Here is a 16,864-nt window from a genome sequence, read left to right as displayed (position 1 = left end):
TTAAATTGCTTCAGGGTGCCAGCAGTCATGAATTTTTCTACTGTGTACTATTTTCCATATCTCTCAGCCTGGATGGAATGTCAACATATCTTAAATGTCACAAAAAATGTTTTATCACTGTCTGTGGGTAGCTTAACCAAGTAACATCTTTGAAAATAAAGGTAACATCCTTGCAGACACCTACATGTAAATGCTTATATTTACATTTATATTAATGTAAATGGTTTTGGTCAGATGTTTAAATATTTTTAGTGCTGTTTTTTAGGCTCAGATGACTACTCTGAGCGTAACAACAAGTTAGACACTGTATATCCACAGATTAACACATTTGGGTGCCTTAATATTGATTCCATCTGTAGATATCTGATAATCATAAAGAAAGCTACATTATTAGGTCTGGATCCAAAGAAATTGTTGTTAAAAAAGTGTATATGCTTTAGTATCTCTCATAGAGGAGTATGGATTCTCCTGGGTGCTTTAGTCTGAGCACAAGTATGTCTGTCAGGCACTAGCAAAATGTTCTCAGGCTTCAGTGACATATTTAGTGGTTGTACAGCACTTCCTTATTCATCAGCATCCATACCAATGAAATGTAATGGCAAATGCACATTTAAATGGCTCTGAATTCATGGAGTGCTTAGGACAGTAAAAGCTTCCAAATGAGTAATTGCTTTACAGAGACAGCTTTCACATCCGAAATTGCTTAGTGGTTGGACTTTAAAATAGCCTGTGTTTCTATTAGTTAATCTCCAGGCACTGTATAAAAGGCAACAGACTGCAAAAAGATTCATATAAGGAATGAATACAGCATGGTATTAGTGGGAAAGAACAGTAAGAACCATTTCATCCTGGAACCCATTATAAAGAGTAGAACGAAACAAGTTTCTTGCCTGCAGATACTTACAAACACAACAGCTTTTTTGTTAAACCACATTTTTATCATTTCAAGTTTAAAATACTCTTCAGAAGTTGTCCATGACTTTCCAACATAACTCAATCCTCATAAAACATTCTGATGAAGAAAAACACAGTGCTTGAGGCTTATAATTTTCTTGCAAAGTAGACAATATTAGTGTGGGTAAGACTTTTCTTCAGTGTAAGCAAGGGCCTTGAAACTGAGGTAGTACTTTTTAAAAATCCGTGTTTAAAACATAATGTGATATTCCTATCTGCAATTCATTTCATATTTGATCTCTACTATATTGTCAGTGTAAAATTCATTCTGAACATGAGTTCCCATTGATAGATCTTTATGTGGAATTTGTTGAATATCAGATCTAATTTTCCACATTGTTTGTACTTCTTAATACTTTGATGCACAGCAGAAACAGAGAAACTATAATAAATGGATTGCATTTTTCTTATTTTTCTGGATTACCAATTATAAGTTGGCACTTCCACTTCCATCTCATAGAAGATGAGCTTAGGCAACCACCTACTTACAGGATTTGTAAACCTATAGAGACATACCTGCATGTCATTTGTCGTGCTCTTGACTGTATATGCAGTAATGAAAGAAAGAAAATATCCATTAGCAGAAAGAAATATCTTCCTTTCTATTCAGATGGGCAAAGCACTAAATAGCATGTGAGCTCGGTAATAAATTTGGTAATAACATCTGTGTTTGCTCGCTATATGAGATTCACATGGTTTAAAAATACCATATATTTTCTTTTTTTCTATTTTCTGAAGTCAGATAAAAGAACAGATACTCCTTGCTTTTATTTCTGCAATTCTGAGCTCTTGTTTTATCAACATTTTTATTTGTGTGGACTCTCTTAGGTTATATTCAGTTGGAGGTCGTGATGGAAGTTCATGTTTGAGTTCAATGGAATATTATGATCCTCACACAAATAAATGGAATATGTGTGCTCCTATGTGTAAGAGAAGAGGAGGTGTAGGAGTGGCTACATGTGATGGCTTTCTTTATGCAGTTGGAGGTCACGATGCTCCGGCTTCTAATCACTGTTCTCGACTGCTGGACTATGTGGAAAGGTATCAAATTATACATGCATTTTTTTTTTAATACAAAGTAATATCTGGTAGCATTATTTTCTGAACTTTGTTATGGTAAAATTAAACAGATATTTTTAACCCAAGAAATGCCTAGTTAGTACTTACTTGAAAAATTCTATAAAGGTCTGTAAAAGACAATTTCTTTGAAACTTATTTGTCATCCCTTTTTATTCACAGTACTATTATATATTACCACAAACACAAAAAACCACTTTTTTCACATCCCATTTAAGTAGTTTTAGGACACTATTTCATACATTGCAGTGTCACAAACTAACCACTTTAGTGATAAAAATTTTTCCTTGAAATGATTTTATAACTGAATTTACAAAATTAAATTGTGTTTAGAAATATTTTCTAACTCTAAAAACATAGCTAAGCAAAGAAGAAATAAATAACTGCTTAGGTGATGGATATTCCCAGTACAATATACTGCTTCCTTTAACAGAATTGCCACCTTCAAATGTGGTGACGTAGGCCTTATACACTGTATTTACAGTACCCTGAATTTTGCAAGTAGATTTTCTACAAATTCAAGAGTATCTAGTAGGGCAGTACAGCACAGATGAAGTGATCATGGCATTCAATTTAAAGATATTCTTCAAATGTTTCATGAAGGTTTGACTTTTTTTCTGTTTCTGAATGACATAAAATAGAATAAGGAAAATATTCACTCCAAATGTGTACAGGTTGCAAAAGTTAAAGTAGATGTGTTTGAGTAGTTGGTTATCTTAACATATAAGCTGGGGAGGATTTATGTCTTTATTTATTTTCTGAAGGGGTTAATTAAATGTCAGTTATTTCTTCTGAGTAGAGCTTGGCATTCAATATTTAATTGAAAAATTATAAGTTAAAACTCCTTATGTTATCCATATGATTTTGCTCAATCTTAGACTCATTGCCATCTCTACTGCATGTATGCAAAGATCATAGACTGCCAAATACTTCTCATCTCCAACAGAGGGACAATTAATCAGGGAAATCCCATGATGCCTCTACTTACAGGGCCTATCCTTGTGGACTTCTATTTATAAGGAACAATAACAAGAATTTTCAATTAAATAAATTTATATTAAGACTACTACTGACAGTCTTAGTAAGTACGAGGTCTTTTCAACTACTTCTATTTGTTGGGGCTCATAAGGGAGCTTTTCTTTCTTTTTTCATTCTCTCTTCCAGTGTTGAAGATGAACCATATTGCATGATATTTTTCTTTCTCAGGGGAGACTGCAGCAATGAGCTAAACCACATATCCTTGTGCTGGTTTATGTGCTGGTATTAGAATGACCATGTATAGTGTCCCTCGTCTAGATTTTTTTTCCACTGATAGCAAATGTGTGGATAATGCACTTCAACAGTCAGCTCTGAGATTAAAAGTTGGGACTAACAAACAAGAACTTGTAGGCTATTAACTTGCATAGAGTGGATGTGAATTAACTGGTGGACTCCACTGAAAGATGAAAAAAACTCTCATGGCCCTTGCAGTGATTAGTTTATAAGACGGCTGGAATGCAATTTAGTGTGTCTGGTTTTTTATTCCAAAATAATGCATCATATTCAAAAAACAAAAGCCCCTTAATATCTTAGGAAAACAAAGAATAGTAAGTGATGAGGAGGTATATTAGTCTAAGTTATTTTATATCTCTCTGAAAGTTTTTCTTTCCATAAATATCAAAGGCCTATGTTTTAACTCTTCTTCTTCAGAAATGAGGCTGCTTCAGTCATTTTTTCATTCTGATGCTGCCTGTTAGGATGTGCTTTATTCCAGTACCAATTTGCTCCTGGAAGACTGTCAAACCAGACATAATATTTTTAAATTTATTTTTGAGATTATGCAAATACAGTGACAGCAGATATGTGTTTTTTAAATGCTACTGCTAAAATCCTGCTCAATAGTAATTAAGTTTTACAGTTTAATCTCCTAAGTTTGATGCAATTTTAAAGGATTTCCTCTGGAATCAAGCATTCTGAAATAAAATAATAATTACATTTCTCTCATCTTCATAAGTTGTCAAAGTGCAATCTTCTATTCCCTTTTAAAGGCAAAACAACTATTTTCTTCATAAGAACTATACAGTTTTCAAGATATTTTGGCAGATTTCATAAAGCAGCTTTCTTTTTCAAATGCTACTCAAAATTTGACAGATGCTAAAAACATAGTCATTTGACCTATAGCTTTTTCCCCTTCATCTCACCTTGATTTCAAAATTGATTTCTTTCCACATTCAGAAGCTTTTATCAAAACCCTGCTCAGCCTGGGGCATACCTAGTTATTATGACATATACAGTTGCTTTTAGCAGCAAAAAGGATGTCAGAAATCTCAGGTATTTTCCTGGCAATTACAAAATCAACAAGTTCTTGTGCAGTTCTATGTTGTTGACAGAATTGAATTATAAGGATTTGTTTTAGCCTTTCATACCTGTTTATTGGAAGAAGAAAAAAAAAGGTCCAATGATGTCAATTGTATTGTTTTCCAGCTTTTCTGCCTTCTCACCTTGGCCCTTGTAATTTAAGAGCACTGCATGAAGGAGTCTATTAAACATTTATTACCTTTAGGCAGGCAAAGATACAATGCACACTGGTGCATTTCACTGGATGGGAAACTGTTTCACCTAGAGGAATGTGATTCTGTTGTTGAAAAAATTCACACAATCTTGAAAAAAAATCTATTAAAAAATATTTTTTTTGGCTTGTTACGTGTTCCTTTACCTTCCGCATATTCAAGCAATATTTTTCAATATTTTCCTCTAAAGTTAGGAAAGACATTTATCATAAATCTAGATATTTGACATCTTATTTTCTGAGAAGTCCCCCAAATGCCAGGATTAGCAGGTAGGAGGTGAGTAGGCTTTTTTTCTTAAAATGTGTTTACTTGTCAAGGACCATATAAACAAGGTTACAGACAATTCTTTTATTGACCAATTTAAAACTCATATTTATGAACCAGGAGGCTGTTACAACCAAAACACTGTAACATTGCTGTTTCAGTGCTTGTATTAAATATATATATATAATATTTCAGTCTTCAAATATGTGGGATTTCAAAAAGTATCCCTACAAGTTGCTTATTGATAATATGACTGACTAAAATACTTACACTTTCAAGAAAATTAATGTCTACAAAAGGATTTGTAGACTAAAACTGCTTATTTTCTCCACTGATCAAATGATTCTATAACATAGTAGACTTGCTTAAGGATAGATAAAATTAATTTTATTTTACTGTGATACAGTATTCAGTTTTAGTAATATTTGATATCTAAAAATGAGATATCAAATGTAACCTAATACTCCAGACATCCTCGGTAACAAACTATCAAAAGATAATTAATTTCTGGTTTATGGATGTCCAAAACAGTTACAATGGAATGACTTCTGAAATGAAATAATATCACCTTATTAAGGAATATCTAAATGAATAGCTAGGGTAAATATTTAATTTTTAAATTACCACCATTATAAAAAGGATTTGTACCCTCAGTTTTAAAAATTCAGTGGTGATTATGTCATAAAACCAGTATTAATTTCTTTACTTGAGCAAATATCAGGAGGAGACTCTAATGCAGTTAAGCATATTCCCTGAATACATAGGGTTGTTTTTACTATTTTATAATATAATTTCAGAAATTAAAATATGATGAAATTTAATTTTAGAAAGAATATTTATAATATTTTTGGTGTGCTACAAGAAATGCCCTACTTAAAATGTATACATAACATATAAATAAAATATATACATCCATCCACGTATTGTTCATATATCTTTCTCAGATCTTTTTCTGACACTATCCTACGAATACCTTAGTATATGCTAGAAGGTTAGCTGAGCAAAAGTTTCTAATCAACATCTAGAGGGTTGAATTGGGAAGAAAATAGATCTGTATCTTTTTGCTGTTAGGAAGAATACCTTTGGATAGGATGCTAAAGGATTTTTTCCACCCCAGGAAAACAAAAGACTATATTCAAGTGAAAATCAACATGAATTGATGCTTGTCTTCTCTCCACACACCCAGTTCCGTTCTTCTTTCCTCAGGTATGACCCAAAAACTGATACATGGACAATGGTGGCTCCACTGAGTATGCCTCGAGATGCTGTTGGTGTTTGCCTCCTTGGTGACAAATTATATGCAGTAGGTGGCTATGATGGTCAGTCATACCTGAACACTATGGAAGCATATGACCCTCAAACTAATGAGTGGACACAGGTAATTATAAAGTTTATTTTATATATACGCACACACACACACACACACGCACATATATATGAATTAGCCATTCTAAGTTTCCTTTAAAGTTAATGCAGAAAAGTGCATACTTCGAAATCATGATCTTATCCTAAAACAAGCATTTAAAATAGGTGAGATGTATTACACTCAAGAAAGCTTATTTCTTTTTATGATTGCAAAGGGGAACTCCTGTTGACTAGCTTAAATATAGACATACGTGATTTAAAGAAGCCCATCTTTTTTAACCTACATGTATTAATGAGAAGAGCTTTTTATGAAGTTCTGTAGGAAATAAGAAATGAATTTGGAAAGATTTTTTTTTCACAAAGCCACCAGTTCACATTAAAAACAATTAATAAGCATGCTTGGAGAGGTAGTTAGGAGACATGTAAACAATGTTGTGATTTATACAGTGCCACTAAGTACAGTGTGCTATTACGTACATATAAGCTGACTCTACTGTGATAGTTTCAGCAAGATTCAGTCTCCTAAAGGTATTAATCCTTGTCTTGTCTTGAATAGTGTTTAAAATTGCCAAAATTATTCTAAAGGGTACTTGAACCTCTTTAGGAATACTGGAACCATATATTTCTGTATTGGTAGCTCTCACCTTGCCTCAAGGACTAAAGTGGCAGCATCAGCCACCGTCTCTACAGAATATAGAAATCCCTTGCATATCAATGGTTCACAAAATTGATGACAACTCTAAAATTAATTTGTGCTTTCTGTTCTTGCACTTTCAAATGAAAGATGTGAGGTGTAAGTAATTTTAAATTACAATAGTAGGGTAGCGTGGGTTTTATTTATTTTTAGCAGTTTACACTCCCATTAGTTTTGACCATTTTACAATAACGTTGACACAGCACTTTGACAATCTTTGTATGGCTTGTTCCTGTTTGGCGATCTTTTGCATGGTTTGATCCTATTCGGTTAATTTGTGTCTGTTTTTCTGCAGATGGCTTCCTTAAATATTGGAAGAGCTGGTGCCTGTGTTGTAGTCATCAAACAACCATGACTTTGTCAGCACTACTTAGGATTTTACTGACTGTGAAATGATTATTTTTCTATGAGACAAAGAGAATGATAACTTCACAAGAACAAGGATTTACACAGTGAATACACTGTTGATCACAAACTTGAAGAAGTTTGGAAGTGACAAAGATTAAGTATTTATGCCCTATAAAATAAAACCGTTCACAGTCATGAACAAGGAAAAAAAACCAGAGTATTGTAGGCGTAAATATGTGAATGTAGAGTAGTAAGTTCAGGTACTGTTCTCATGAATGTATCCTGGAGAACTGGATAATCATGGGAAGGCTCTACACAAAGAGCAGAAAGGCATATGAGAACAGTTTTCATGGCTGCAAGAGAACTGCAGAAACATGAAAGTATATTTAATCAATTTTAAACTGTGTTTTTTAAAAGAGAAAAGTGGATAGTAATATAATTTTTTTGCTGTTCAGGTCTTGTCTTCAAATGGGTTATGGCCTTCTCATTTAAATGAGCAGTTTGATTTTTACTAAAGGGAACAGGTCAAATGGTCTGGATATTCATAGCAACTGAGCTGTGACTCTAGAGTAGGAAGAAAAACAAAACTAAAAGACTTTTTTCTAACTTCAGACTGTACCTCCTTGGCAGTATTAACGCATCTTATAAATGAGTCTATGAGGGGGAAGCCTGTGTGTTTAATCAACTAAAGCATAAAGCAATCCTGTGGCTGCACTTGGGCTTTGCTGCAAATATGGGAGTCAAAGGAACAGTTACCTAATTCTTTCTTAATCTTATATTCAGTTTAAGCATGTGGGCTCTAATCGCATTGTTTAATGCATCTACTGCATGTTGGAAGCTCATGACAAACTGGAAAATTGATATCCTTCTTTCACTGCATCATGTTAACTGATGAACTGTGACCAGAACAGTCTACATAGCCTCTTCTAGAATTTCAAGAGGGAAAAAAATCATATATTTTATTTCTTTCTGATGCTTGTACATACAAAATTTTGCCTAATTAGAGCTGCCAATTTATGACTTTCCTATTTATGACTGAGAATAACTGCAAGTCAGGAAATCAAAATAAATGCAAGTGGAATAAGGAAAATTAAACCATTTTTTCTAATAAAGTTCATATGGTAAATATACTAGTGTCATCTGTGCTTCCCTTTAGGGTTGATAATTTCTGCCAGTAATGATAACTTTGAGCTTTTGTTTTGGCATTAGATTTGATGCTGATGCTTTCTGTCTGCTCAGCTGAATCACTTTGAAGCTAAGGCCACTACAGGAATATGAAATTCTGCTATTCAGGGGCTCACAGTTTCTGGGAACAGGACACCAAATATACTTTCTAAAGCCCTGCTGATCCTATAGGAAACATTTTATGGCCAAAAAGCAAAACCTCTGTCACTATCAATTTTGAGAAGGAATTCTGGTTCCACTAAAATGAGTTTTCTTAGTGGAAACCTTTGCAATCATCTGAGATGAAAAAATACATAGAGCTTCTATCTTGGGACATCTGATTTGAAGATGTGCCTAACAGCATCAGTATTCATGTAGATCTTTGTTTACTGACATAAGCTGAATTACAATTCTGAAGCCTAAGTATACAGATTTGAAGATTTTAAATATTTCTCTGTCCTAATTTGGAATCAGCTGAAAACACATCAATATTCATTTTCCACAGCCAGTTGCTTTTTGAATTGCAATTAGTCTTTCACAGGCAAGCATGTCAATTTTTCTCCAACTACAAGAAGTTGTTGAATAAAAGATGTTACCTCTCTAAAGATTTTGCTTCATGTAAACACAAGTTTTGGAGACCGAATGAAGAAAATTCTAGAATTAATTGTAATTAAATATAGGCATTGGCATTCAGTTCTCCTACAGAGATACCTAATGAACTTAGATATTGAATTTGAATTCTATTCCCAGAACTTTCTTTTGATTTCATTATATTCATACACAACAGAAATATGATTGATCTACCTATATACTGATCGTCAAAATAAGATTATTTCTGTTAATTTCATTCTGTGGCAGATTTATTTTCTGTGCCTTGATCATTATCTTCCTCCATTTATCCTCAATTTTATTTTTGATTCTCAATTTTCTTTTCCACTTTTTCAATTTGCCTCTATTTTACCAAAATTATTCTCATAAGAAATTTTTCAGTCTATTTTACTTCTCTTATTCGAAAGAATAAAATTACTATTTGTTTTATTTTGATTATGTAAAATCTAGCCACAGTAAGAGCCAAAATTGGCTTTCATATTCTTTGTATACAACTGCTACAAGTCTCTTCTAAAGAGAATTAATGAAGAATTTTTAATTCATTTTTTTCTCATCATTATGTTTGCTCTTATTAAAAAAATAATAATAGTTTTGCCTTTGTTTTCAAAGGGAATGTATTTAAATCCAAATAGTATATCATTGCAGTCTTGATTTCTGTGATTCATTAAGACCCATTTTTTATGTATGAGTTAAAATCTCTTCTGATACACTGAATTGTGCTAAACAATATTAGGTTTACAGGAAAATCTGATGTCTTTTCAAAAAACAGGTGATCTTGTTGATCTACCATGGTGTCTTTTGTCTCACATAACGTCTTTGATTTCCAAGTATGAAAATCACAGTGAAATAAGAGCTGCAACAAACATTAATTTTAGTGAAATCAATGACTAAATGCTGCAAAAGGCTGCTTTTAAGGTTACTAGTTTAATGTTCTGGTTTAATAGTCTAATTTAATATTCTATTAGTATTCTACTCTAATATTCTATGCTCTAAAATGTTAACTTTTTCTCTGTCTTTCCAATTTTTTTTCAAGAACATCAACCAGTTTTACTAGAATGTTTATGTTTCACATTAGCCTGGATTTATACATGGAATTAGATCCATTTTTTCTTATTGCTGTCTATCTTTATACATGAACATCTTTTGAACTAATCAAACACAAGTAAAAATAATTAAAATTACAGTCGTCTGAAGTAATTAAAATTAAGACCCTCTGGGACTACTGAGAAGTCTTACATTTCTCTGTTTTATGTGTCAAAAATGCCTTTTTTTTTATTCATGGTTTATTAGAAATTTTAATAATTTTCTTTTTGCTGCCACTGGTTTTGAGATAGAAAGAAGGCCAAGGAAGTGAATGCTGGAAAAGTTATTTTTAATTGGATGAGTCCATGCAGATTTTTATAACAAATTAGAAAAAGCAATACTGTCAGAAAGCGATCATTCTCAGATTGTTGCAAAGAAATCATAGAGTCATAGAATGAATCACAGAATCAAGATCATCTGGTTCCAACCCCACTGCTATGAGCAGGGACACCCTCCACTAGACCAGGTTGCTCAGGACCCCATCCAAATTGGCCAAATTTGCTTCTTGAGGTGCTTTTGGAAGCAATACCTAAAAGACAAAATAAGCAGGTTTCCCAGAAGAGGAAATTGTTATGGCTGTAACAGTGCCATTAATATTTATTAATAGAATTATTAAAGAAATTATGAAAGAACTTACTTTTTTCAGGGCTTTAATTGGTTATTTAAGTCAACAAAATAAAAAAAAAATACTGCAGCACATTATGTCTCTGTTTTTCAAATTAATTAATCTTTCTGATTTAATTTATCTCAAAATGCTAGCTGGCTGAACTTCAAGAGTATACTTTTCTAGACACTCTTTGAGGCTGTATAAATATGGAATAATTCAACTTGAACTCAATAGAAAAAAATCAAGAAAAATAGCTAAAATTTTTATTACACTTTTGATGTGTTTTTACAAATAGTGTAGTGTTAAAAAATCCATTTCAAAAAATAAATACTAACATTGTGATCCTCTACTGCTTCTGGAACTGTTGATTACCTTGCAGTTTTGGACTATTCCTTTTAGGTATTTTTTATATTTACAGTTTTTTATTATTGACAGTGATGGATGCTAGATATATAATCCATATTAAGAAATATCTACATAGAAAAATGTCAATTAATAGCTATTCTTTAGTGGAGCTCTTTAGTATTGACATTATGTGATCCAATTTTATAGAAAAGTTTTGCATTGTTATCAAAGTCACAAATAAGGCAATAAAAAGATCTAAAGTATCTGAAGGTGACCTGTTATCTATGACTTTGCATTATTTATTTCATGAGGAATAAATAGAGAAGGCATTTCCACAAAATCTTTAAAAAAGCTCTTGTAACTATTATCAAATAACAATAATAGATTGCATAATTTAAATTCTTGAAATATAAAGTTCTTGGATTTTTTGCATTTACTGTACCAAGGAAATGTACACAGACTAGGTAATGCAGGCTTACTGCCAGCTCAGAATCTCAATATGTAAAAGTAACTACAGATATATTTCTTTAAAAACAGATCATCCATGTAGTATATCTGTTCTAACTTAAATGAGAATGCATAAAATATTCAACAGAATAATTATTCTTCAGCCTTGTTCTAACTGCAGTGTAAAGCTGCTCGAATTGGCATAACCTTGCATTTCATTGCAAATTTCCTCATTATAGTTCTGCTTCATAGTTCATGGGGATTGGCTACACTTTGGCACAGAAAAGCCACTGAAAATTGTTAAATCAGCAAAGGTTTGATTTCCAAGTGTAGGACTACAGCTGTTGGACACGAAACGATAAAGAAAATTACTAGCACAGATAAGAATTGCAGTGACAGGGAACAATACAACCTTGAGTCACTGGCTATTCACACCTTCACCTTGGGCAATCTATGGAGCTGCCAAATTCATCACCTAAGAGTTGCAAAAGTAGTCAAAGCTGAGGTATAAGCAACTTACACTTCTATCACCCTATATTTTTCCAGATTTCCCATGATGACATGATGCTTAAAAAATGCACTAAAATTAAAATAAGGATGGTAATAAATCCTCTCTTGCAGAAGTCTAGCACTCCTCAGAATTACGTCTGTGAATCAGATTAATGTTCAGTCTTCTTCTCTTAAGTGGCCTACGTTGTGTGTTAAGTCTGGTGACATCTTTAGTGAACTATTTCTAATGTCCCCAACAAAAGTCACTGAAGAGGACGGCCTTTAATGGCCTCCAGGAAGAAATGGTGTTCCAAAGGTGAGATGTTTCAATTAAATAGATGAGCATTCAGTTTAGCCACCCCACATAAGTGTCTGATATCATGTGAGATGCCCAAAACTATCTAAGTCATTCACACTGGGCTGAAGGTATGACACAGATGAAGTTATGTAGTGGTAACAGAAGTCTGAATGGGCTGTTAAGTATTCCAGATGATATTAGACACCTTTTTGTGGGCAAATAGAATCCACGATCCCATATATATACATATATATGCATGTATATATATATATATATATATATATATGTATGTATACATACATATGCAGTGCCACTATCTTACAACCCACCTGTGTGAAGGGAAAGGCTGAATTTCAAAATATTTTACTTCAGGTTGCTTAAGATTGAAAATATTAACCTTGATAGTCCAATGAATGATACAAAGAATGAACATAGGTGTGACAGCTCAATCCATTAATACTCATTAATGCTGGCAAGTATGGGAAATGCTAACTTGGAGAGATCCACTTTATAAGAAAAATCAGCTTCTGTGTATCACTTCAGTCAAAAATTTGTTCTGTAAGCAAGTCAGGAATAAATCACCCTTACTCACCAACATTAGTTTCTATCACCTAATGTAGGCTTTTTGGGTTTGCTTTTCTATTTAACAGTAAAATGTTTCTGAGGGCAATTCTGTAAAGGTTTGAGTGGCACATTTCAGTCACATTGTGGAAAATCTCACATGCAGACATAGTGTGAAAACCAATACTATATGGCTTAGGTTTTGAGTTTGTTTTTTCTTGTTTCTACATCTGTATATTTTCCAGGATATCAATTAATTTTAAATGGTCATTTGTTCCATATGAAAGGTAAAAGAGAAAGAAGACTTGCTATAGCAGGCTGAATGAATAAATATCCATTTCATAATAAAGAGTATTCTCAAATATGGATATCTACTGTGTAAATATCCACATCAGAATTATACATCCAAAGGATTTTCTTATACCCAGAGTAGCAAAATCACTATTTCCAGGACATGATTCATCTCATTAATATGGTGAAATAAATCACACTTTAAAAATGTGTTTCTCTCCATTGACTGCAAAAGTGCCTAAAATGACTAGTTCAGACAGAAATACTTAAGCTGGATAAGATGAATCTCTACCTTTGATAAATGCCTAGAAGGAACTGGTCCCACAACTATTTATTTCCAATAACTATGACAGGAATTTAATTTAGAATAGAACTGCAAGACTCAAATATGCATTGAACAAAAATCAATTTCTCTGTTCTGAAATCAAACACTCATGATATTGAGAGAGTGGATAATTTGGAGCTTTCAAATGACATGAAAAAATAAGCAAAAGATGGCTCTCTGTTAACCTAGTGGGAGAAAAAGTATTCAGAAAATTGTAGCTGCAGCCCCTGGTTACCTAGATTTTAGATATCCTAGATTTCAGGGATAAGGAAGCAATTTAATACAATAACCTGCAAAACATATCTATATATGATATATCTAAGTTCATATGTCTATATGAACTTAAACCTTCAGAACATGAAATAGGATTATTTAAAAACTTAGGATTGCTGTAATCAATGGGCATCTTTATTCCAGGCCCTTGTGTAGGAAGAGAAAAACTGGAGAAAAGCAGTTTCCTCCCACCAGATGGGTCACCTCATCCAAATGTAGGCATACATAAGAATCACCTGCTTGAAATGCATTGTTTTCCTCTTTGATTCATAAAGGAGCCAATGAGAATAACCCAGATTTAGGCACCTAAATTAGTAGAAATACCAATAATGAAGAGTAGAAAAATGCCAATAGTGTGATCTGTCTGAAGTTGTAAATCTGTTTGACTTTCTTACAGATTTATCCACATTATCATTTATCTCACAAGTAGGTTACACCTACTACATATTCTTGGCCAGCTCTATATATAGACAATTAAAGGATATATACTTTTTGTGACCAAATGCAACTTTTGAAATAATATCCATTGTACAGCTAGGTGAATTTCTTTGTTGTTTTTATGAAAGTTCACGGTCTTTGTGCAGTTCTGCTCAAAGTGCAAAAGCACTGGATTAATTGTTGGTTTCATCATAAATTGTGGATATTTAGCACCTTCCAAAATCACAGACCATTTTCTTTGCTCTTTAAAATCAGATGTTTATTTTTTTATTCCGTTTTTCTAAATTGTGGCTATATTTTACATAAGACATTTTTATGCAACACATGTTTATGTGTCTGGATCCTTGCAGAAAAATACATGTCAGGATTCTGCTGGAATGTGATTACCAAGCACATAAGGTTTTAAAAATGCATTTTCTGTGATAGGTACTTAACATATCTTTGGTTATGTGTAGTTGACTTTAGGGAACTGACTCAGAGTTATTTAAAAATATATAAAGAAAATGAAAACAAGATTTTCAATAAACTTTACTTGTTTGACTGTTATCTTTCCCCTCTTACCTCCAAAAAAAAGCAACAAAACCCTCCAAAAACCCAAAAAACAACAACAAAAAAGGCAACCAAAAAAGTAAACAGATAAGTTCTATGTACTTTTTAATGTCATTGTACATTCAATAATTTATATTGTCATTAATTATGATTACTTGAAAAATTAGAATTATACAGAGGAAGAGCTTTAACCAAAATGGGACAGAAGTAACTGTTATGCACGGATTGAATGCCTTCATTAACTGGGGAAAAAAAAAAATCATTTTTCTAGAATGGTCTAGTCAACCCACAGTGTCAGTAATCTTATGCTAATGGATGACTTGTTCTTTAGCTAAAATGCTTCTGCCTTCATCTTACATACCAAAAGAGCTTGTATCAGATTTTGGCTGCTTGCTTTGAGAAAGAGACTGGAAAACGAGGGCTGAGTCTTTAATGCAGGAGGGACATTGTTAAAGCAGGAATGATGTGGTTATCAGCATGTCATAAATATAAAATTTCCAGTGCTGTCATATGAGCATGCAACTGTTTGCAGATGTATTATAGGACTTTTGCATCAAATGGGTCCAGTCAGAAGTTTTGAAGTTTAGTAAAAAACAAAATCAGTATTGAAGAAATACCTTGGGATGCTGATGTATGAGTTTACTTAGTATGGAAAGGGACTTCAGAGCAAAATAAGTGTACAATGTTTTGGAAAGTAAGACAATAAATATATTAGGAAAACGTATAAATATGGTTGTAAATACATTCGATTAAGCTGTCCTAAGTTTTGCAATATTTGCAGAGCAGTTTACTGAATGTTTTGCTTTTACCATGGTTCTGTTAACATCTTGGACATGTATGTATAGAATGCAAGTGAAGACAATAGAGCACAATGTTAAACTCTTAACTTGACTTTGTTTGACACAAATTGTTTCTAATAAATTTGAATCTTGAAAATGTCACTGTGCAAAAATAAATATGCCTGTTTTTATGTGTTGCAGAGGTGATTCTTTCAAGTGGATATGATAACACAGTTAGGGGCTTAGCTTGCATATTTTAAACTTGCCCACACACTTGTGTTACACTTGTGTAGAATCAAAGGGCAAGAATCTTAAGACTCTGATAAACATTAGTATTTTTTTTATTCTTTTCTTAAGTCAGACTATCAAGAATATAATGAGATGACAAATAACATTATTAAAAATTTAGACTTCCAAGGTTTTTTGATCACCTTTTATTGCAAACATAATGAAAGATCTTCTTTCCCTCAAAAAAAAAAAAAAATGTACATGCAGCGCTATGTGGTTCAGGATTTAAGTAGAGTAAGATCATGAAATGCAAGTGAGTCTGGATGCTGTTTTATATTATCAATAAGAAAATAAATTTTCTGTGGAAAGAAATATACCTGTTGAGGCAAAAGAGCTGTCTTGGATCACACGTATTTGAAGAGTTTTCTTAAATCACACATATTTGGAATGGTTTAGTGTCCAAAATTTTAAACTGGGATATAAAATATATGTGTTATAAGACTTAGGAGTAATTAATATTTCTTGGGTCCACCTGTACATTCCAGATTTGTTCTGAATTCATCTTAGAGTGAGATCCAGCTGCCCTCTACTGTCTGGGTAGACAGTTCAGCTTGACTGAGATTCAATCCATTTGTTTTCCCAGTTTTCACGTATAACTTGGGACAATCATGTATTCTCTGTTCTTTAAATCCATTCCCTCACTCTGTGAAACATGATTTGTACTATATACTTAAAATACACAGGATTTATGAGAAGATACTCTAAAATATGTTGAGGAAGATATGAGAGGGATGCATGACATATAGGTTAAAAGTTCTGCCAAAGTCAAATTTGAATAGAGAGTCCAGAAGCATAAATAATGCATGTACTAGAATTTTCATTAAGTAATTTCAAACTCCTTGGAGAGACAAATACTTTAAACATGAGTGCATCAGTAAGCACGGATTTTGAATAACTGATATCAGGCTTTCTAAGGTGGACAGTTTAAATGCAGAAACTTTGCTGAGAGTGTACTTCTCTTTAACATTTATCTTAACCTATTTTGGATGAGAGCTGAAGTGTCAAAATTCTTTTTTATAAGAGATGCTAGAAATATTTAAGCAAGAAATTCTTTTTGTGTTCAGCTG

General features: G+C 32.8%; 1 protein-coding gene across 2 annotated transcripts in view; it reads left to right on the top strand.

Moving 5' to 3' along the window:
* KLHL1 (kelch like family member 1) overlaps positions 1-15,704 on the top strand; it is a 196,988-nt gene extending 181,284 nt beyond the window's left edge. For both annotated transcript variants that reach the window (XM_032099888.1, XM_032099889.1), the window contains exons 9-11: positions 1,783-1,995; positions 6,051-6,222; positions 7,199-15,704. In XM_032099888.1, the coding sequence (XP_031955779.1) occupies positions 1,783-1,995; positions 6,051-6,222; positions 7,199-7,258 (445 nt within the window). In that variant the 3' untranslated portion in view covers positions 7,259-15,704. The remainder of the gene's footprint in view (positions 1-1,782; positions 1,996-6,050; positions 6,223-7,198) is intronic.
* The last annotated feature ends 1,160 nt before the right edge of the window (positions 15,705-16,864 follow it).

Source organism: Corvus moneduloides, chromosome 2 (genome assembly GCF_009650955.1).
Source record: "Corvus moneduloides isolate bCorMon1 chromosome 2, bCorMon1.pri, whole genome shotgun sequence".
In the NCBI taxonomy this organism is placed as follows: domain Eukaryota; kingdom Metazoa; phylum Chordata; class Aves; order Passeriformes; family Corvidae; genus Corvus; species Corvus moneduloides.
The sequence above is the reverse complement of the archived record's forward strand: the minus strand, read 5'-3'. Positions and strand labels throughout refer to the sequence as shown.